The 22,905-nt window shown below is 38.6% G+C and overlaps 2 protein-coding genes and 1 long non-coding RNA gene across 15 annotated transcripts in view; 2 read left to right on the top strand and 1 right to left on the bottom strand.

Annotated features, from left to right (window-relative positions):
• The first annotated feature begins 7,306 nt into the window (after nucleotides 1–7,306).
• On the top strand, nucleotides 7,307–16,730 carry LOC6529210 (lysosome-associated membrane glycoprotein 1). 3 transcript variants are annotated; one of them, XM_002090181.4, is made up of 4 exons: nucleotides 7,311–7,487; nucleotides 8,737–9,054; nucleotides 15,603–15,824; nucleotides 15,891–16,730. In XM_002090181.4, exons 1-4 carry the CDS (start codon nucleotides 7,421–7,423, stop codon nucleotides 16,229–16,231), a joined length of 948 nt encoding a protein of 315 aa, XP_002090217.1. In that variant the 5' UTR covers nucleotides 7,311–7,420; the 3' UTR covers nucleotides 16,232–16,730. The 3 variants fall into 3 exon arrangements, with proteins under 3 accessions (XP_039229112.1, XP_002090217.1, XP_015052226.1); XM_015196740.2 differs by lacking the exon at nucleotides 7,311–7,487 and adding an exon at nucleotides 7,543–7,660; XM_039373178.1 differs by lacking the exon at nucleotides 8,737–9,054 and having other exon boundaries at nucleotides 7,307–7,487.
• On the top strand, nucleotides 9,061–9,976 carry LOC122319561. Its single transcript, XR_006245160.1, has 2 exons — nucleotides 9,061–9,145; nucleotides 9,240–9,976. It is a non-coding gene; the product is annotated as an uncharacterized LOC122319561 (long non-coding RNA).
• Nucleotides 16,485–22,905, bottom strand: part of LOC6529209 (intraflagellar transport protein 88 homolog) — a 25,523-nt gene continuing 19,102 nt past the window's right edge. For 8 of the 11 annotated variants that reach the window (XM_039373171.2, XM_039373169.2, XM_039373173.2 and 5 more), the window contains 4 exons: nucleotides 18,960–19,159; nucleotides 17,472–18,378; nucleotides 17,328–17,417; nucleotides 16,485–17,264 (listed from right to left, as the gene is read on the bottom strand). In XM_039373171.2, coding sequence (XP_039229105.1) covers nucleotides 17,143–17,264; nucleotides 17,328–17,417; nucleotides 17,472–18,378; nucleotides 18,960–19,159 — 1,319 coding nt within the window. In that variant the 3' untranslated portion in view covers nucleotides 16,485–17,142. Of the gene's footprint in view, nucleotides 17,265–17,327; nucleotides 17,418–17,467; nucleotides 18,379–18,959; nucleotides 19,160–22,905 lie in introns of those variants that run through there. The other 3 variants (XR_005560783.2, XR_005560784.2, XM_039373176.2) reach the window with 3 other exon arrangements.

Below are 22,905 nucleotides of genomic sequence, written 5' to 3'. Positions count from 1 at the left end.
TTCCGGTCCAATTACCTGATCCAGGGCCCGTTGAAATGTAGCCGACCCGGAGTGTAACCCAAATGGCATCACTTTCACAGCCATTTCCCTGGGACCGTGAAAGCCGTGAAGCCCCGGCTTGACTCTTCCAACTGTATTTGCCAATACCCATCCCTGAGGTCCAGACTGCTTATGAAGCGCGCCTCTCTTAGTTGGTCGAGGATGTAGTTTATCCGTGGCATCTGGTAGGTATCCTTTATGGATTTATCTGCCTAAAGTCCACGCATAGTCTCCATTTTCCCGTTTTCTTTTTCACCATGAATATGGGTGAGCTGTACGGGCTCCTTGAATGCTCTATCATTCAAATCTCCAGAAGTTCTTCCACCTTTGCATTGATCTCCCCTTGAATCTTTGGATTCTTGGGGTAGTATCTCTGCTTAATTGGTTTATCATCCTTTATGGTTATCATGTGCTCGGCTATACTAGATGTTCCGGTCATGAAGTGAAACTTTGCGAGCTCTGTTTCCAGGAATTTGTTCATGTCGTCCTCTTCGCCGTCCTTTTGGACTACTGCGACCGACAACTTCTCCTCGAGCCACCCGTTGTGTCTGCCTCTGGGCATTTCATGACTGGCGCACCTGTCCTCGGCCACTTGCGTGAGGAAATTCCACCCCAGCACCAACGCATCCACCATCCCTGGTAATATTAGCAGGCTCATGCTGAGTCGCCTGTTGCCGAACTCCACTCCTACTTCGAGCTTTGCGTTGATTTCGCACCTTCCATCTACCATTCTAACCTGTCGTCGTATCCTTAGGCAGCCAGGTTGTCCGCCAGCTCTTCGCTTATGAAGCTTGCTGTTGCCCCGGTGTTGATCGTGGCCTTGTATGTGTCCCCACCGATCGTTACCGCTGCGGACAACTTCTGCTCCTCTTCGATTAATTTGACAGTTAGTTTGGAGAGTCGGCAGCCTGTGACCCCGGCTCGCCTCTCTGCGGCTGGGATCGCTTCACATTTCCCGCTTTCTGGCAACATTCCGTACTTCGGATTCGTATTTTTTCGCACATCCAGCAGAACAGCAGCCTCTTTTGTCGGCAGCCTCTTTCCCAATGGTCGTGTCCACCGCACCTGCGACAAGTTTCTTGCGGATTGGCAACATGGGTTGGGTTCTGACCCTAGTTCCCCGCAAGAGTCGTTCCAGTGTGTCTCTGGTGACTGGTGGTGACTGGCGGCCTCCATAGGGTTGTGTATTGACGCCTAGACTGAACAGGGGTATATTGCGCTCACTGTTCTTGGGACTGCCTAGCTCTCCTGAGTCCTCACACCTTCTATACGTGACGTGTGCTGCGGCCGGGGCTTTGTTGTGGCTGAATTTATGTTCTTCCGCAAAGGCTTCCCGTTCCCTGTGCAATTTCGCGTACTCATCTGCCGAGATCAGAGTGCCTCTAGGTCGTCCACGTGGTAGGATCTCAACGCTATTCGGAGGTCTTGCGCAGTTATCCTTGATGAGCTCCAGCGTTTCCTTTTTCCCATACCCCAGGGGTCTTGTCCGCGAGCTTCGTAAAGTATCCCCTGGGCAGGAAATACGTTTGGAAACAATCTATAAACTCGGCCAAAGTCCTCCAGTGTTTGTTGTTTGATATGTACCTCTTCAGAGCCTTTCCCTGAATTAATTCCGGCATGGTTCGGGGGACTATGTTCAGGTCCAAACCGTACGTATTTGCGGAGCACTCCACCTGCTCCAGGAATTCGAGGGGTTTTTCTTCTCCGTCAAAACGAAAATACCATTCTTTGACTTGTGTTCCTACTTTTGCGTAGTCCGGCTGGCTGGGCCTGGATTTTTTTGGACTTGGCCTCCTTTCCCTGCTCGTCTCTCTCCGTTGACCTTCCCACTACATCTCCTCCATGCTCAGACTTGCAATGAGGTCTTCACCCTCGGGGTGAGCCCTGGTCGCTTGGACCTGGTCTGTCTGGATATGCCGCCTCCAATTCTGTCCAGACTGCTGCGAACTTTGGGTCGTTTCCCGTCTCTGCGTAGTACTCCGCTAGGGCCTTTCGCATGTCCTCTGTAATTCCGGTCAGTGATATGCGCAACCTCTGTGCGACGTATGCGAAGTCTTCCTTTTTAAGACGGTAGATCCAACTTCTACCCATACTGCTTTATTTTTGTCTACTGCCGGGATAGTCACGTTATTTGGGCGCCAGATGTAACGAACTGATTTGCTTGGTCTGCTCGCTACGGAATACTTGCGGCTAGCTCAGTAGATTTTTGTGCGTTCGTCCCACCAAATTTATAGAATAACGTGATCACCCCGTTACCAGTAATAACACTTGCAGTTTTCGTTCTTGGGTCTATCCGGCCGAAGTGCTGGATGAATTGTCCAACGGCCTCGTTCCGTTGTCTCGCCGCTCTCGTCGTCCTGAGTGGCGCGGACCCTCGTTGTTGGGCGCTCCTCACTTGGGCTTAGAACTGTTGTCTTACGCAGACTCACGGCAGCTAACGGCTGTAATCCCCAAGGCAAACGTCTGTGGAACAGCAACACGTCAACCCCACGTCTGGTTCGGACTGGTGGCGCTGGACCCCAGCTACCTGCGTCTCAATTCGGAGACTTTTCTCGTCGCGAAGGTCTTGACGTAGCGATCTTGCTCCTTATGACTACCACGGCTGTAGCTCCTCTGCTGACTTCGTTCGAGTCTCCAAACTCTATTCACTCAGAGTCTCCAAACTCTCTTTCTGCAGGCTTCGCACTGCCGTTACTACGCGTTGACGTGTTGTGTAGCTGCCAACGGCAGGCTCTCCTCATGCGATCACCATCCGCATTTGTACGGAGTTTCAACTACTCAACTACTCACGGACGCATCCCAGCGGCCGTAAAACTGCAAAGTTACTTAAGCAGCGGTTTGTCTGGCCAGAAATTAACCGTGATCTCACCCTCTGGTCCCGATGGAGAAGATCGATGTTCCTGACAATCGTTTCGAGCACATTCACGTCGATCTGATTGATCGCTACTATCTTACCATCATCGACCGCTTCAGCAGATGGCCTGCAGCTATTCCGCTATCCAACATCACCGCGAAGACTGTCGCGACAGCTCTGTATACACAGCAGATCTGCATGTTTGGCTGCCCACTCACTATAACAACGGACCAGGGAACTCAATTCAAATCCTCACTGTTTGTTGAGCTGGCTAAACTAATTGGAGCCGAAAGGATACGTACAACCGCATATCACCCTCAGTCAAACGGCATCGTGGAGAGATGCCACCGGACCCTCAAGGCCGCCCTGTTGTGTAAGTCTCACATAGCATAGCCGGATTTCCTGCCTACAGTTATGTTGGGACTGCGCTCGGCGTTTAAGGCGGACCTTCAGTCATCGCTAGTCGAAATGCTTTTTGGCACCACTGTTCGTATCCCCAACGAATTTGTTGAGTCGCACACTCTAACTGCCTTTAGCAAGGATCACCGAGCAACTACGTCAACATATTAGGGCAGCCCGACCTGCTCCTCGCTGCACCTGCAGCTCCAGAATTTATACCTTTACCTTCACCACCTGGCGTAGTCACTGGAGGGGGAGTAGATGTGGTGCCCAGACTAAGGCCCAGTCTGGCAATACGGCGTAAACAAGTACTAACACCAAGACCTTTCCTGGAGAACGATATCTTCTGATATCGTCAAACTGGCCGCTCTCGACTTCAGCTTCGCCGCGCAACAAGCTTACGCCATTAAATTAATATTCTTTTGTATTTCTTAATTAAATAAAGCAGTAACTACATAAGTTACTTTATATGCGCTGTAAAGCAATTCTGCTTGCCAAAGCTTGCATCCACTATTCTGACGCATCATAATAGTATATTACAATGAAAATGTTGTGCGTAGTATGACTTTGTTGTGAATCTGAATTTGGTAATTTTCCACCTTTAACTTTGTTGCCTTTGATATACTTAAGACACGCTTCCGTTGTTACTTGCTTCCACTACTTGCTCATCCGCATTAGAGGACTTGAAAAAACTTTATGAGCTCGTGGACTCGTGGCCTCCTGGGGGACACCACGTAAAAAAAGCGCGCCAATCACTCTACCTCAATGGTGGTGCGGAAAAGTCTGAAGGCTTAAAACTCTTTTTTCTTTATTTCAAAGAACATAAACCATATATTATTTTTTGTTTTTATTATTTATATTCTAAACAGTAAGCGTTTGCGGCGTCCGGCGTTTTCGCTGGTGAGGCCTCCCCCCTTTGTGGCTGGTCGGCGTGGACCCCTCGTTGATCAAGCCCATCCGCCAGACCCTCCGGCTCATGGATCGGCCTCCTGTCAGCGCAGTCCCGGTGCGCTTCTTGGGGCCATTTTGCTGATCGCCCACAGAAATGTGGTTGAAATGTGTCTGAAATTATGGAAATTTGTCGCGACAATTTCGTAAATTTTTTGTTGGTAAAAAACCGCGAATTGTATGGGTAGCCCCTTTTGGCAAAAACTTTTGCATTTCGCAGTCTTATCGAAATATCCATATAATGGTATTTTAAAAATGGAAAATGTCTGCGCTACGTGTCGTAATAGAAATATGAAATCTCCTCAAAAGCTGTGAATCAAATTGTAATGAAAAAATTTTCATAAATAATGAATAAAATTACATAACTTTTGAGATACCGTAGATACTGTAGATCAAATTGTAATTAAACTTTTTGCATAAATAATTAATAAAATAAGGAAACTTTTAAGACTACGCTGCGAGACTTGTACTAGAGAAGGCGGCATTTTTAAACTTCTCACATAAAATGTAATTCAAGGGCTCATAGATGTATGGGCTGGTATGAACCAGCTATGAAGCTGGACCGACTATTATGCCATTATCCCAAAAAATTGGGTAATTATACTCGTTACTCGTAGAGTAAAAGGGTATACTAGATTCGTTGAAAAGTATGTAACAGGCAGAAGGAAGCGTTTCCGACCATATAAAGTAAATATATTCTTGATCAGGATCAATAGCCGAGTCGATCTGGCCATGTCCGTCTGTCCGTCCGTATGAACGTCGAGATCTCAGGAACTACAAAAGCTAGAAAGTTGAGATTAAACATAAAAACTCCAGGGACATAGAAGCAGCGCAAGTTTGTCGATTCATGTTGCCACGCCCACTCTAACGCCCACAAACCGCCCAAAACTGCCACGCCCACACTTTTGAAAAATGTTTTGAAATTTTTTCATTTTTGTATTAGTCTTGTAATTTTCTATCTATTTACAAAAAAACTTTTTGCCACGCCCACTCTAACGCCCACAAACCGCCCAAAACTGCCACGCCCACACTTTTGAAAAATGTTTTGAAATTTTTTCATTTTTGTTTTAGTCTTGTAATTTTCTATCGATTTGCCAAAAAACTTTTTACCATGCCCAATCTAACGCCCACAAACCGCCGAAAGCTGCCACGCCCACAATTTTGAAAAATGTTTTGATATTTTTTCATTTTTATATTGGTCTTGTAAATTTCTATCGATTTGCCAAAAAACGTTCTGCCACGCCCACTATAACGCCTACAAACCGCCAAAAACTGTGTTTAAGACTCTCCTTCTCCCTTTCACTAGCTGAGTAACGGGTATCATATAGTGGGGGAACTCGACTATTGCGTTCTCTCTTGTTTTTTTTATAAATTTTTCCTGAAAAGTGATTAAAGAAATGTCTTTTTAGGTGGTGTAGCCTGCATTATGGAACACGCTCTGCGAGTGGAAATATTCCTTATAGAGTGGTGATCCGATATTTCAATATATTTTATATACTTTCTTAAGTCCTATAAACATAAAAGGATAAATTTTTCATTTCTTAACATTTTTGCATTTTTGTTTTTTGGAATTCACCTCTACATAATAAAAAAAAGTTATAAATAAAAAATAAAATAAAAAATAAATAAAAATCGTCCCAAGGTTCCAAATTCCACCATTCCGCCATCGCCGCTAACTCATCAACTCTAGTTTGACGCACATAGTTAGACAAACTGCGTACTTAGCATGAATTTGGAATGGCGTAGAACTAGGTATTAAAAATGAACAATCAGGCATGCACCGGTAATCGTAAGTTTTTTTCGATTTCGATTTGGGCCAAATCGTTCGATTTCGTTTTTAGGTGCTCTGGTTTTCCCAAAATTTTTGCTATCGTTTTGCTATCGGAATGTTTCTTTTCTCGTCGCTTCTTGCTGCTCAAACGCCTGTTTTATTTTATTTGACAAAATCAAACAACGTGAATAATTCCTTTTATAGAAAGCCCAGAAAAGGCAGAAATTGGAGGGCTTGGGAAAATCTAGACCTGCCACCTTTTACACAGTTTTAATTCCGATGTTCGCAATTACTTTTTTAATGCACTTTGACCATTTAAGTAATTAAATTAAACAGCATTCTTTACAAAGAATTAATTAATGAATTCTTTTATATTTTATAAGTATTGTTATCTGCCTGTTTCGTTTCACCAACAGTATGGCAACCATCGCGATAGCTTTCGGCGACGTACTTATCGACCCCTTACGAAATCGTAAAATGTTGCTGCCGACGGCAGCGTCAGATGCGTCAGAATAGTGGATGCAAGCTTTGGCAAGCAGAATTGCTTTATAGCGCATATAAAGTAACTTATGTAGTTACTGCTTTATTTAATTAAGAAATACAAAAGAATATTAATGTGACGTACTTATCGACCCCTTACGAAATCGTAAAATGTTGCTGCCGACGGCAACATTTTGTTTGTCAAATGCCTATAAAGTTTAAAGTTATTTTGAAAAGTGCGCCGACGTCAGCTGCTTATAGTAATGATAGTTGCATACATATAGGCTATATTCGATGGTTGACGATATTCTAAATATTAAGTAGATCTCAATAAAAAAAAACTAAATCGCAACTATGTTCTATCATCAGAGTTTTTCCTATGTGCTTTTATTTTGTTCGTTTTTTATTACCTTAATGTTTTGTTAATAATATTACAATATTCGACATTTTTGAATACAGTATATGCACATGTATATAGTTATAATAGTTGTATTTAAGTATAGAAAATACGATATTTTATATTGTATATTGTATGCGCGTTTCCTGCAGTCATTTAATTTGGAACTCAAAATATTGATTTTAATTTATAAAAGTAATACTTTTACTGCATTAATCTGTGATAAAACTATAACATGAACAAAAATGTTAAATAAGAAATGGTATTGTTTTCATTCTATTATGGGAGTATAGTATATATATTTTGGTAAATCATTATTATTGAGGTTTTATATCTATCGATAAGAAACTTGCTGTAGTGGATATAGACTATTATAAAGGCACAAGGGCTTCTTTAGAGCAATTCGGTCACACTACTGGTAAGGATGGTGAAAATAAAAACTCACTCGGACGAGACAAAAACATATCTGTCAGAGTTGTACATTAACAAATAGGAAAACTCAATCACGCCTTTAGTCAGATTGCCAATCAAAATGTTCACCAACAAATTGTTGACCTGCTCGGCGTTACTAATAATATTATTATTGCTAAGCAATGCAGGTGAGTAAGCATATGAAAAGCTACGTAAACCGTTTTTTTTTGTTAGCAGCAAAGAACTGCGTCGCACTGGATGCCTTTGTTCAATGTGCTTATTCATCGCAATTTATTTATATATGTCGTTTATTTGCACGTCACTCATTTTCCCGGTCGCGTTCACGTAACTATCTGGATTAGTAAGTGTGTTTTCTGTGGAATACATTGTAAAAGCTTTTAAGAAGAACGTTGAATTAAGAGTTTTGGGCGTGTAAGGGGATTAAGCATTGTAAACGGATTGCAGAATCTGACTGGTGTCCCTTACGTTGAAACCCCCGGACACCTTCCTATTTTACTTTCGCTTTATCTGTTGTGGCAGTTCACAGCTATGTATGTATGTATGTAGATAAAGTCATCCGCCCTGTTATGAAGCCATATTCTGTTTAACTCGATCTTAAGTTATTTTTACTTATTTTCTTAATTCGTTGTTTAAAAGTTCAATGTTTATTGTGATAATATAATTATTAAAAAGAGAACGCAATATTCGGGTCCCTGACTATCAGATAACCGTTACTCAGCTAGTGGGAGAGCGAGGAAGATGGAGATAAGCGAACAAAAAATAATGATGGCTGGGAGTTGGAGTGGGCAGACTTAATAAATAAAGAAATTAAAACATTTTATTAATAGTGTGTATTAGATCTGACGTGGCCAAAAGGTTTTGTCTAGATATGGCAAGACAAATGATAAAACCAGAAAATATTAAAGCATTTTACTTCATTTGGGCCGTGATAGTTGTGTGCTACCTTTATAGTTTTTTAAATGTTAGGTCTAATTTATTAAATTATAAAAATATTGTATATTAGGTAATATTACCAAATCTGAATTATGTAGCTACTCAATGCTTAAGTTCTACACCCTATAAATTATAATTTTTTTAAGCCTCTCAACTTGAGAACTTTTTCTAGCTTTAGTAGCTGTGTTGATTTGTACACTGGAAACTTTTGCTAGCATAATGGGGTGAGTTTATAAAGAAATAAGTGGGCAAACCTCATAGTTTTGTATTTCGCTTTATTTAACATATAATTTTCCTCATATAAATAAAAAAAGGGTGGAGTTTTATGATAAGGGAACAAAGGAAATACAATCAAAGCCAACCATATGCATGTTGAGATCACAACAATATGAAAATAAATTCTAAATAAATTCTTTAACGCATATGTTAAGAAAATACCGATTTAATAAAGCAAAAGTTATATATTTTTAACAATTCTTTTAGTGTTTTCTCAAAAGTTTATTAGCTTGCCGAATGTCGGTAGTGATGCGTCTCTGGAACAAGCAAATTTATTTACCAGCAGCTCCTTAACTACCCCAACGTCTTCGACTACTGGGAAACCAATCATAACCAGATCAACTTCTTCAATAACTCCACCGACAACCAAGACAACTTCAACTGAATCACCAACTACCACCACACCAGTGATAAGCACGACAATTTCCCCGCAACCATATCCGCAACCATCCGTGGGAACTTGGAATACCTCTTGTATTATGCTTCAAATGGCTGCACAACTTAATTTTACCTATGAAGCTAAGGGTAAGGAAATGACTCTGTTTTGCTTTCGATCGAATTACGTCAATGTCGAAGTATGGGCAATATTAGCTTTTTATAAAGACTGGTCTTAAAGGTGATTTTGACACATAGTTTAATAATTCTTTATGAACATATTAATATCGATAAGGCAAGTATTTGAATTTCGCTTGAAAATCTCTGTCTTTAAGGTGAGATATACATAAATGGTTCAAATGAAGATATTTTTCGTAATTAGAAGCGATTCCGACACTCTAAGTATACATCACTGTGGACGAAGAGCACCAGGAGAATTTGCGAAGACGACTACTATGTAAAAAAAGAAATAGGTCCATTCATAACGCAATACATCAATCAAAATAACGGAAAAACTAAAAGGCTATAAGTATACAAGTAAAAGTTAAACAAGAGAGAGCGCTAAAGTCAAGTTGCCCGTCTGTCAGATACCCGCAACTAAGGTTGTGGAAGAGCTTCCTTCTGCCCGTTACATACTTTTCAACGAAAATAGTATACCCTTTTACTCTAAAATTTATATATACAAGAGTCGAGTTTTCTCTTCGACTTACAGATACCCTTTACTCAGTTAGTGGAAATGCGATCGAGAAATTTCAACATTTTTTTGACACCGATAGAAATAGACAAGGCAAATAATTAAACGAAAAAATTAAAACCTTTATTTAGAAGTGTGGACGTGAAAATTTTGGGACGTTTGTCGGCGCGGCAAAACGTTTTTGGCAAATCAATAAAAATTTACAAAACTCATAAAAAAATGAAAATATTTCAACACATTTTCCAAAAATGACGGTTTTGTGTGGTTGATGTTCTTCGCATCATTTGGAAAGAAACTTGCGGCTCTGTCTTTAGAATCGTGTTCCTGATTATACTTAATATATACTGAATAATAAACTATTCTATAATTAAAAAACAATTTCAAAAGTGTGGACGTGGCCGTATTGGGTTGTTTGTGGAGAGTTCGAGTTTATAAGACGCGCTAAGAAGGGCCATGGAGGCAGATAAAAGTGAATTCAGAAGAGGAAATTAAACTTAATGAGGAGTTTAGGCATTAGCAATTCCCGAAATTTGTTTTAAATTAATGGTTTAAACTTACACAACAATGTGTTAGATGTTGATCCGGATAGCAATATCCAGGTAATAAACCTAGCGCCACTTATATCCTCTTTAAACTTAGCAAATTCGTTTACATCTTTAAATTTAAAGCACAAAACTCTCCTTACACATGTCTTGCATATTGCAAGGACAAGCCGAACCTTTTATGAGTTCGTATCAACTTTGTTTCAGGATATAATGGTAGAGTAGGATGCGAACCAACTTCTGTTAAAATTTTACTGTGCTCTCCAAGGAGCTAATCTGCATACGGAATCTGAGGATCCTCTCTTAATTACATGTTATTTCTCCCTGAAAATCAGGTTTAGAAGTTTAAGCTCTGGTTTGTCGTTCAAGATTTATTGATCTTAATATTCTTATAATAGACGAAATTTCTATAGCCGGTGCAACAATGTTTTTCCATTTGGACTCTGGTTCAAAGCAAATTTTTTCTAATGTTGAAACTCTATTTGTATTCGGCTATCGTGTTCGGCAATCTTAGACAATTGTGGCCCGTATTTGTCATGATCCAGTTTGACTCTGATATTGATCCTGATCAAGAATATATATGAAAACGCTTCCTTCGGCCTGTTACATATTTTTCAATGAACCTATTATACCCCTTTTTTAATAAGAGGGGACAACGATTCTAGGTACTAATGCACACACGTTGTGCTTCAAACTATACCAATTAAGCAATTTAACAGATTGTTTTTTTTTATTATTTCTTTTATAAATATGTATTGTTATACCTATTACTCGTTGATTAAAAGGGAATACTAGATTCGTTGAAAAGTATGTAACAGGTAGAAGGAAGCGTTTTCGGAATTTTGCCACGCACACTCTAACGCCCACAATCCGACAAAAACAGCCACGCCAACAATTTGTTTGTTGTTTTTATATATTTTTTCATTTATTTTATTAGTCTTCTAAATTTCAATCGACTTTTAAAAACACTTTTATTACGCCTATAAGCAAATTGTGAAAAATGTAAAAAATTTCATTTTTTATATATATTTTAAATTTCTAAAAATGTGCCAAAAAACTTTTTGCCGAGCCCACTTTAATGCCCAAACACCACCCAAATATGGCACCGCGGATATATTTAGAAATGAGTCTAATAATATCCAATAGTTGAGGAAATCGATAAACGCGTTCAGAAGTGTTTAATTTCAGAAGTTTTTCGATAAATTTTGTATTCCCCACTTGTTTAAGTTTACCTTAATATTATGTTCAGATATATAAATATAAATACACATAGGTGCCACTTTTGACCACCCCTGTATATATATATATATACACTGACGAGCAAAACTGTAACACGAGTTGTATATTCTAACTTCAACGTTCAGTATCTTCTCTCCTATTTTATGTACGATAATAATCTTAGTCTTGTTTTGTTGCTACTATATTTGACTATCGCTTGTAAAAATATGAAGCGATTTGATAATCTGGAATAAATATGCCGAAGCAAAATGTAAAAGAAGTCAAATGTTACAGTTTTGCACTGGGGTGATATATTAAACGAAAATTTTTTTTAAAATTATTTTAATAATGAGTCCACAGCCCTTTTGATTTTTTTAGCTCCGTTATGCGATTTGGCATACTTTGGGTATACCGTAGCACCATTTCAGGAGGAATAGCGTACCAGACGTCCTTTGTTCTTTCCCACAGCTCCATCATTCCACTTGGAGGGGCTGCATATTTTGCCAGTTGGGATTTTACATGGCTCCACAAATTTTCGATTGGATTCATATCCGGAGATTGCGGTGGCCACTTCAGAGACTGAAGATTTTGCTTTTCCATCCAATTTTTCACTAAATTCGAAGTGTGTTTGGGATCATTATCTTGCTGAAATATGCATTTTTTAGCAGCAATACCCATATTTTGACTCACTTCTGGAAGATTTTGTTGCAAAATGTTTAAGTACTGTTCCTTCCGCATTATACCTTCAATTAACACCAAGGGACCAACTCCGCTTTTGTGTATACAGCCCCAAACCATTATGGATCCGCCACCGTGCTTCACGGTTTGCTTCACGTTACTTGGTGACTGGACTGTGGGATCTCTAGTCCAATACCAAGAGCGTCCATCTGACTCGAAATTTGGTTTTTCAGGTTTTTCAGATGAAACCAAAATTAATCGTTTCGAGTCAGATGGACGCTCTTGGTATTGGACTAGAGATCCCACAGTCCAGTCACCAAGTAACGTGAAGCAAACCGTGAAGCACGGTGGCGGATCCATAATGGTTTGGGGCTGTATACACAAAAGCGGAGTTGGTCCCTTGGTGTTAATTGAAGGTATAATGCGGAAGGAACAGTACTTAAACATTTTGCAACAAAATCTTCCAGAAGTGAGTCAAAATATGGGTATTGCTGCTAAAAAATGCATATTTCAGCAAGATAATGATCCCAAACACACTTCGAATTTAGTGAAAAATTGGATGGAAAAGCAAAATCTTCAGTCTCTGAAGTGGCCACCGCAATCTCCGGATATGAATCCAATCGAAAATTTGTGGAGCCATGTAAAATCCCAACTGGCAAAATATGCAGCCCCTCCAAGTGGAATGATGGAGCTGTGGGAAAGAACAAAGGACGTCTGGTACGCTATTCCTCCTGAAATGGTGCTACGGTATACCCAAAGTATGCCAAATCGCATAACGGAGCTAAAAAAATCAAAAGGGCTGTGGACTCATTATTAAAATAATTTTAAAAAAAATTTTCGTTTAATATATCACCCCAGTGCAAAACTGTAACATTTGACTTCTTTTACATTTTGCTTCGGCATATTTATTCCAGATTATCAAATCGCTTCATATTTTCACAAGCGATAGTCAAATATAGTAGCAACAAAACAAGACTAAGATTATTATCGTACATAAAATAGGAGAGAAGATACTGAACGTTGAAGTTAGAATATACAACTCGTGTTACAGTTTTGCTCGTCAGTGTATGAATATGACTTAATAAAATTAACTAATTACGTGTTGTATATCAAGAGTTGGAAAATCTGAAGAGAAATTTCAAAGGGCTTAATAGTATCGAATTTAAAAAGAATTGTTGATATGTTTTAATAAGGCAAAGAAAACTATAAAGTCAAAAAAAAAAAAAATTAATGCCTTTCTAACGACAAATAATATGTTTATAACGAAATGGGTTCAAAGGCAATATAAAACTGAGCTATGTACATACAGTTGCGAAAAAAATAATAGCAGCACCACTACGTATTTTATTCTCGATGAAATAAATTAAGGTTGCGGTACCGAAGGTACGAAATACAGATTTTTCGCAAAATGCTAGATATTTTTCCCATCAAAAAATGAAAAAAAAAATTTGAATTGTCCATACCTTTACTTTTTATAATTTTTTTTGGGCAGCAAGGACTAAAATGAGGCGAAAACAAAAATAGCAGCACTATCGATTTTTTCAAATATTTAATACTTGTCGGCGGTTTGTTTTGGTGAAAAGCACATGGTTATAAAACTTGACATTTGTATTACTATTTCCAACATTATTTTTTAAACATACCTCAAAAAAATTATTAAAATTGGACAAGGAGAACATTGCACTTCAGATAAACGTGACATGGTCAAAAAACAAATTTCTGAAGGAAAATCACACAGAAATATTGGTCTAATCCTTCAATGCTAAAACAAAATGATAGGAAATGCAATTACCTACAACAATCCTGAATAACGTGGAAGAAAACAATCATTGGGCATCTTATCAAAAGGCTATTGACCGAGAGCAAGAAGGATCCATATAAAGCTCCTACCGAACTGAAAAAGGATCTCAACATATCCGCAACAGTGCAAACAGTTCACACATATCTAAGGGAACATGGTTTATAAGGCTGTAGTCCAAGGAAAGTCCTTTTTTTAAATGGGAGACACAAGCGCATTAAGTTCGTTAAGGAACATTTAAACTGGCCATGCGAAAAATGGACGAACTTTTTGTGGACAGATGAGAGCAAGGTGGTTTTTTTTGGTGGCAATGGATCTCGATCGAATGTAAGGCGCCCTAGGAACACCGAATATAAGCCAAACGACACAGTAGAAGCAATTAACCACGAAGAATCCTGTATAATGGTATGGGCTTGTTTCTCGTACTATGCAATACCATAATATACCATGGATAAAAACCATAATGGATCAACATGTGTTTGTGGATATTTTGGTGATGATAATGCTACCCTTTTCCGAATACTATTAACAAGACTATGACCTCAAGTACACCAGCAGGAAAGCCAAGGATTCGTTCCAAAATAAATCTGTTCCTGTTTTGGATTGGCCTGCGCAGACACCAGGCCGTAATCCCATCATAAATTCTTGGTCAGATATGAGAAAAGCAGTTGTAGCTTTTAAGCCAACTAACAAAGAATAACTTTGGGTATAATTAAGGAGTCCTGGAGCAAAATATCCTTAAAACGGTGCCAGGACCTGGTTGATTCCATGCCAAAACGTTGCGATCCTGTTAATGGTAATAAGGGATACCCAACCAAATATTAAATTAGTGGGATTGGTGTAGTTTTAGCACGCAAACATTTGTTATTAGTGCATTTTTTACTTAAAATTGAAAATTTAAGCATTTTTCATGAAGTGCTGCTATTTTATTTTTCGCCTGATTTTGTCGTTTTTAACAAAGATCCTCATTTAAGATAAGAATGAATAAAACAATTATAGTTATTTTTTATTTCCTAAAGAGTGAATTGTTTAACCTTTCTAAAAAGGTATTTCAGCTCCTTTTAAGCCCTAAATTGTAGGTAGGAGACTTATTCAAAGTTTTACTGGGCAATTGCTGCTATTTTTTTCGCAGCTGTATAGCTGCTTAACCCTTATCTTGCGGTTTTTAAAAAGTATTAAATGTAATAATTCTTATATCTAATGGAAGCATACTTTTTTCTTTGTGTTTATGTGTTTTAAATTTCAAATTGATATTTATAAATATCTCAAGACTATCATATAGCTGCAGAAAATCAATCCGAAAATCCTTAAATATATAATTAAAGCAGTTTCTCGTCGAGTAAAAGGGAACTTTTGATTTATTGAAAACAGGTAGAAGAAGGCGTCTTTGACCCTGTAAAATATATGTATTCTTCATCACGATAATTAGCCGAGTCGATCTAGCCTTGCCCGTCTTTCCGTCTATATGAAGGTCTGTATCGCTAGAATTATTAGAGCTGGAGTGCATAAGCGTGCTGATTCTAGAGACAACCCCAAAAACCGCCACGCCAACACGTTTTGAAAAAAGTTTTAATTTTTTTGAATTATATAATTTTTTCTTGCCAAGGTCTAAATAGTCCGTGTATCTATCATCGTACTTTCGTGTACTGTTATACATTTGTTGTATTACTGTAAAGAACAATTATTCCTACAAGGTTTATAAAAACAAAGAACAAATCATGCAACTTTGTGTAAAAATAATTGACTAACGACGTTTTTATTTTTTCAGGGGGAAACTTTACCAACGGTTTATACAATATCCCCAACAACGCATCTGTTGAAGATTCAGAATGTAAAAGCCAGACAACTCAGTTTATTCATCTAATTTGGGGACCCGAAACTTCAAAGCAATCCATACTAATGTATTTTGATAAAAGTAATGACACCACTGTGCTTTCTTCTATACAAATTCATCTGACTTTGCTGTCCGAGGACTTTCCCGATGCAATGGGTAAGAAAATATAAAAAAAATCGTTGACTTGTCGTTGAGGCCTATCCAATAATCTCCAAATTCCAGAAAATCAAACCGTTCAGCTTATTCATAAAAGCGACGGAGAGTTTAAGACACCAGAAAAGATGTCCTACCACTGCACTCGCGTTCAGAAGATGAATATGACTGAGACACTCGATGCTAAGCAGTTGATTGGCTGGATCAGCGTCAGTCACGTCCAGGTGGAGGCTTTCCGGATGGCCAACGGCACTGGTTTCTCAGTTGCCCACGATTGCGACAGCTCGGAAACGTCGGATGTGGTACCCATTGCTGTTGGGATTGCTTTAGCGGCACTAATTTTGGTCGTATTAATATCTTATCTGTGTGCTAGGCGTCGTTCCACGTCCCGCGGTTACATGAGCTTTTAAGAGAAGAACATCATCTTATTTGTGCGGGTTGGGAATTAAAGCAGTATGGAAAACAAATCATTAGAGAGAAATTTAAGATTGATTTTAGTAATTGAAAGCATTGATTAGTAGAAGTAAAAGTGGCTTGATTTAAATTTTTTTTAAAAAATGAGGAACATTATCAAGTGCAATTGGGTTAAGAGTAATAAAATGATTTCTTTAAAATCTTTTTTTTTCTTTGTCTGTGTAAGTGTCCGATATTGGTTCTTGTATGCTCATATTTGTGTTTTATTTAAACATTTTATTCAATAAATCAATATCCTTAATATACCTACCGCGTTAACCACAAAAAGGTGATTCGAGCGAGGACACTGCTATAAATAAGGTAAAAGCCTGTACGCGATACCAACAAGTATATATTCAATTCAAAAAATGTTATATTTTTAACCATTATTATTGGGGCATATAAATGTGTGCATTACTGGCCTTGAAACTGTAATAAATAATATTTAATACCGAACTCAACTTTAAGGGAAAGAGGTAATGGGAAATTTCTTTAAATCGATTTTAATATTTAATTTTAAATGATAATTTAAGTTATTTAAATTGGTTACTTCTTGTGCTGTTCCAGATAAGAAGAGATAATCCGTTTTAGATTTCAATTTCACTTTAAAAGAAGCAAAGCTAAAGTCGGCTGATCAAATCGCCATAAATAGTGCTTTAATTGCACTATTCGTATTTTTTCATATATTTTTTTTTTTATCAGTTTACAGACAACGTTAAGCCTAAAATCGAATTATCCAAAATTAAAACGATTAACTTATATTCCAATTGGAATAATAATTCACCTTAGTATGTCGTGTAGTATTTTCCCAAGTAATGCTAAGAAAAAAACAGCAATTGCACAGTTGTCTAGAGTTATAAAAGTCTGTTTAAAGAGGCAATAAGCTTTCGGCATTTATTTCCGCGTCGTTATCTACATCGTCTCTGCATTCCAGTGATCGGCCAGTTTTGGGACGTTCTGCGGGAGGTCCCAACGGATCAAACTGCAGTACTGTAAATATATAAAGCATAACAGCATTAAAAAAAACCCCTTACCAGGGTGACACAACTTTACCGGAGAATGCGGAGGTACTCTGTGTATACGTGAAGCTGTTAAAAGTCTCACTGCTATCCTTCAAGTGATCCTCATTTGACTGCCTGATAGCTATAGAACAAATTGAAAATAATCACTGGTACAGAGTTAAATGTATTTACTTGCTTCGCAATTGGTTGCTAGACTTGGCTGCTGAAGAGAAGCGCTGCTGCTGGTATCGCTGCTCTATCTGACGTTCCTGCTGCAGACTTTGCAGACGGATGTATTCCGATGCGTACCTCTCGAGCAGGTCCCCCAATCCCAGCGACTTGGTAACTTGCATAAGAGCCCTTATGCAAGTTAGGTTGTCCGGAAATCGGACGTGTATCTTTTGAAAAAGACCCAGGTACTGTTTGGGAGGCAGATACGAGTTGCGAAAGCAGCTGGCAATGCGCAGCATTAGGTTGGGATCATTAGGATCGGCTAGGACTGCTCTTTCATAATAATAAAGCGCCCGTTCCGTGGCCTGAAGCTTGATGTAATATGAACCGATTGAGCTTGCGATGGAGATGTCGCTCATGTTTATGCGGTACGCCTCGTTATAGTACTGATTTGCTTCTTGGTGGTCTTGAATCTGCTCGTAAAGCGAGCCGACCTTTTCAAACAGCCTTGAATCGATGTCAGAGGCAGAGATGCCAACTACCTGTAGATACGCCTGAAGTGCCGCCCCCGGTGTTAAGTTAGATTTGCTTCCGTTTTCCAACCTGCGTTCCTGCAGCTTGGCAAGTTGATAAAATACATGACTGTGCTGAACTGAGCTGGGCATCATCAGTTGGGCCTTAAGCATCTCGAAACGCTCTTCCGCTAGTTTAAAATCATTCTGCGCCAAGGCCACTAAGCCGAGATTGTACATGGCTTCAAAGTTCGTCGGCTGAAGTTGCAGAGCTCGCTCGAACCGTTCGCGAGCTAATATTAGTTTGTGCGAGCCCAATTCCACTATGCCTGCGTTAATCAATCCTGGCGCATTGTTTTTTAGCGATCCGATTTCTTGTAACTGGTTAACGCAATGGTAGGCCATTTCTAGGTTGCTTAACTGAAATGTACGTTAAGTTTGTAACTACAAATTGCTTACACTTTATTATAATAAATCTTTAAAGGTACATACAGGCTGTAGACAACAGACTAGATTCGTTGAAAAGTATGTAACAGGCAGAAGAAAGCGTTATTTCTGGGATCTCGACGTTCATACGGACGGACAGACAGGCGGACGGACATGGCCAGATCGACTCGACTATTTACTTAATTTGAGCGGAACCGCTTCCTTCTACCATACTTTTCAACGAATCTAGTATAACAAGAGAAAAGGCTTTAGTCGATTCTCACAACTTTCAGATACTCGTGGGCGTGGCAATAAGCTGAAACCAACTTGCACAGCATAGGCATCACTTGCATCTGAATGAATGGTCAATCTTAAATTTCAAGCTTTAAAGATTTTGAGACCTCGACGTTCATACTGACAGACAAACTTTGCCAGATGACCAAGAAACGCTGGTTTCTACCTAGTATATCTAGTAAACCCTTTTTATCTACTATATTTTTTTTATACATATATATTTTTTTTAAAAAGCTCGATTATATCTTATTCTCTTGTTTGATGCTTTATACAAAACTTACACTTATATAAATAAAACTCAAGTTGGTCAGAGCGCTGGCCGTCATGGATCCCTCGCTCTTGCGATCATACATTTGTAACGTTATAATTGCTTGATTAACGTCATTTTGTCGGAGATATACTAATGCTTTGTTCAGTTCAAGTTCGTTGGCTAGCCATGCTAGATTTGAAGTTTTGATGATCTCAATGCACCAATTATATCCTGAAAAACAAAAAAATTTACAGCAGCGATATTTGAATGTTTATACCCGTTACTCGTAGAGTAAAATGGTATACTAGATTCGTTGAAAAGTATGTAACAGGCAGAAGGAAGCGTTCCCGACCATATAAAGTATACCATATATATTCTTGATCAGGATCAGTAGCCGAGTCGATCTGGCCATGTCCGTCTGTCCGTCCGTCTGTCTGTCCGTCTGTCCGTCTGTCCGTCTGTCCGTATGAACGTCGAGATCTCAGGAACTACAAAAGCTAGAAAGTTGAGATTAAGTATACAGACTCCAGGGACATAGACGCAGCGCAAGTTTGTCGATTCAGGTTGCCACGCCCACTCTAACGCCCACAAACCGCCCAAAACTGCCACGCCCACATTTTTGAAAAATGTTTTAATATTTTTTCATTTTTGTATTGGTCTTGTAAATTTCTATCGATTTGCAAAAAAACTTTTTGCCACGCCCACTCTAACGCCCACAAACCGCCCAAAGCTGTCACGCCCACACTTTTGAAAAATGTTTTGATATTTTTTCATTTTTGTATTGGTCTTGTAAATTTCTATCGATTTGCCAACAAACTTTTTGCCACGCCCACTCTAACGCCCACAAACCGCCCAAAGCTGTCACGCCCATACTTTTGAAAAATGTTTTGATATTTTTTCATTTTTGTATTGGATCAATAGCCGCATCGATCTGGCCATGTCCGTCTGTCCGTATGAACGTCGCGATCTCAGGACAGAAACTAAATACAAAAGCTAGAAAGTTGAGATTAAGCATGTTGATTCTAGTGACATAGACGCAGTGCAAGTCCTGATGTTGACATGCCCACTCTTACGCATAATTTTTAAAAATGTTTCAGTTTTTTCATTTTATTTTTTTATTTACTATCATTAATGTATTAATACATTATTTATTGTTTAATAAAAACAAATACCTTTAAAAGGCTCTTCATCCTGCCGATCGGATTCGGTTGTTAAATTTTAATTAAATCTTGTTATACCCGTTAATCGTAGAGTAAAAGGGTATACTAGATTCGTTGAAAAGTTTGTAACAGGCAGAACAAAGCGTTTTCGACCATATAAAGTATATATATTCTTGATCAGGATCAATACCCGAGTCGATCTGGCCATGTCCGTCTGTCCGTTTGTCCGTCCGTCTGTCTGTCCGTATGAACGTCGCCATCTCAGGATCTCAGGAACTATAAAAGCTAGAAAGTTGAAATTCAGCATGCAGACCCCAGAGGCATAGACGCAGCCAAATTTTGTCGATTCACGTTGCCATGCCCACTCTAACGCCCACAAACAATTTTTTCATTTTTGTATTATTTTTTTAAATTTCTATCGATTTGCAGAAAAACTTTTTGCCACGCCTACTCTAACGCCCACGACCGCCCAAAACTGCCACGCCCACACTTTTGAAAAATGTTTTGATATTTTTTGTCTCTTTTTGTTATTCTTGTAAATTTCTCTAGATTTGCCAAAAATCTATTTGCCACGCCCACTCTAACGCCCACAATCCACCAAAAACAGTTAGTGTGGAAATTTCTCCTTTGTACTTCCGCTAGCTGGGTAACGGGTATCAGAATCGGGGAACTCGACTATAGCGTTCTCTCTTGTTTTTAATGTTACCAGTTCTATAGTCTAAGGTTAAATGTTCAATGTGTCACAGTCATGGACAAAACCCACCTTGGTGAAAAACCTATTGCGTCTATCTATTGTCCACCCAATTTTCATTGTTCTGCTGACAACTTCAAAAAACTATTCGACGACCTGGAAACAAAGTTCGTAATCGCTGGGGACTGGAATGCTCACCATCAAGCCTCACATCCTTACTCGAAGGATGCACGGCTGCAAATACTGATGCGTACATTAGAAACGCCGCCGTAGAAAATGTCCTTCATACTCCCTGTGTCAGAGAACAGATCTGCAGAGATTACGATCTTAAAAGCATAAGCAAGTTTTCAGTTTATGATGTCACTCGCAGTTAAAGTAGGGAAAAGCTAAAATATTGCGACTTCTGCTAATTCGACTGCACTTTTTAACCTCTGCGCCTTACAGCTCACATCAACAAACAGGCGCACTGTGGCGCATTAGATACAAATGCTATACTAAATTCCAATTTTTGCTAACAACGGATCGTTGCGTTCGCATTCGACAGGTAACAGTTCAAAAGGGTTGAATCCAAAAAAAATTTAAATCGGTTCAGTATTTTAGAAGTTACACGTGTTCAATGTTGAACCTTTTTTGGGTTGCAAAAAAAACAGGTATTTTTTGTAGAAAAGTCTGACTTTGCGATCGATTTTTAGGTAAAATATGTAAACGACCGGGTTGGTTATGGTCTTTATGGAAAGGGTAATCAAATCTCGGTAAAACAAAGGTAGAATGTATAAAATTCTTTGCAGTGCAAAAATACCTGTTTTACCGAAGTACTAATTTTCACATATTTTTCAACTTTGATAGAGTATATAAATCTTGTTCTTGAATATATTCTTTATTAGAATCAAAAGAGATCGGGTTCCCCCACGTCCCACCCCGAATTTCCCAGGCAAAAGATACTTTCAACTCAGCGTAAAAAACGCGCGGCTTAGTGCAAATTCTGCTACAAGCGCAGTTGCTGCGCAGTACGAAATTGTATGGCGGCCATACATTTTTTCCTGTATTGGCGGCTTGTTTTTCAATGACTTTCTAATGATTTTAAATGAATGTATAATGATTAATTATTCTTTAAAAATATTAAATTAAGTAAAATTAAATGAATATTTTTAATTATTTGTAAAAAAAAGGTAAATTAGATTAAAAATTGACAAAATAAAAAAAACATACATTTTTATACCCGTTACTCGTAGAGTAAAAGGGTATACTAGATTCGTTGAAAAGTATGTAACAGGCAGAAGGAAGCGTTTCCGACCATATAAAGTATATATATTCTTGATCAGGATCAATAGCCGAGTCGATCTGGCCATGTCCGTCTGTCCGTCTGTCCGTCCGTATGAACGTCGAGATCTCAGGAACTACAAAAGCTAGAAAGTTGAGATTAAGCATACAGACTCCAGGGACATAGAAGCAGCGCAAGTTTGTCGATTCATGTTGCCACGCCCACTCTAACGCCCACAAACCGCCCAAAACTGCCACGCCCACACTTTTGAAATATGTTTTGAAATTTTTTCATTTTTGTATTAGTCTTGTAAATTTCTATCAATTTGCCAAAAAACTTTTTGCCACGCCCACTCTAACGCCCACAAACCGCCAAAAACTGTCAGTGTTTGTTTTTGTGTCTCACAAAATATCATTTAAAAATCCGAAACCCGTTGCAATCTAAATTCTGTTGAATTAAACAACATCCAGTTATAATAAGATATTTTAAGTACAAAGAATCTTGAAATGGTAAACAATTTTTATAATATTTGAACAATAACAATTCGTCTTCTTGTCTGGAGATTGCTAGGGTACCTTTCTTTAAGCCTTCTTCTGGTTAGCCAAGCAGACCGCCATACAGTGGCGCATTAGTTACTTTTGGGTTACAAAAATCATAACTCTTGAACCAGTTGAGATATTTTCATAATTTTAATACCTTTCGATTAAGGGGTCATACAATATGATGTGATAAATGGTAGATTTATATTCGAAAGTTAATGTTTTTGGAGGCAGTTTTCTCAATTTGTATCCAATTTCGACAAATACTTTTCATTTGTTTTCTCTAAAAATGCTTATATGGTACATATTTAATGTTTAATAAAAAA

This window comes from Drosophila yakuba, chromosome 2R, assembly GCF_016746365.2.
Source record: "Drosophila yakuba strain Tai18E2 chromosome 2R, Prin_Dyak_Tai18E2_2.1, whole genome shotgun sequence".
NCBI classification, from domain to species: Eukaryota; Metazoa; Arthropoda; class Insecta; order Diptera; family Drosophilidae; genus Drosophila; species Drosophila yakuba.
The sequence above is the reverse complement of the archived record's forward strand: the minus strand, read 5'-3'. Positions and strand labels throughout refer to the sequence as shown.

Bases quoted from the DNA above. Each gene is read 5' to 3' on its own strand.
- LOC6529210 (XM_015196740.2), top strand. From the start codon at position 7,558: ATGCCTTTGTTCAATGTGCTTATTCATCGCAATTTATTTATATATGTC. The intron at 7,661-8,736 runs GTAAGTGTGTTT...CAATTCTTTTAG, and splicing joins TCACGTAACTATCTGGATTA to TGTTTTCTCAAAAGTTTATT. The intron at 15,825-15,890 runs GTAAGAAAATAT...TCCAAATTCCAG, and splicing joins GGACTTTCCCGATGCAATGG to AAAATCAAACCGTTCAGCTT.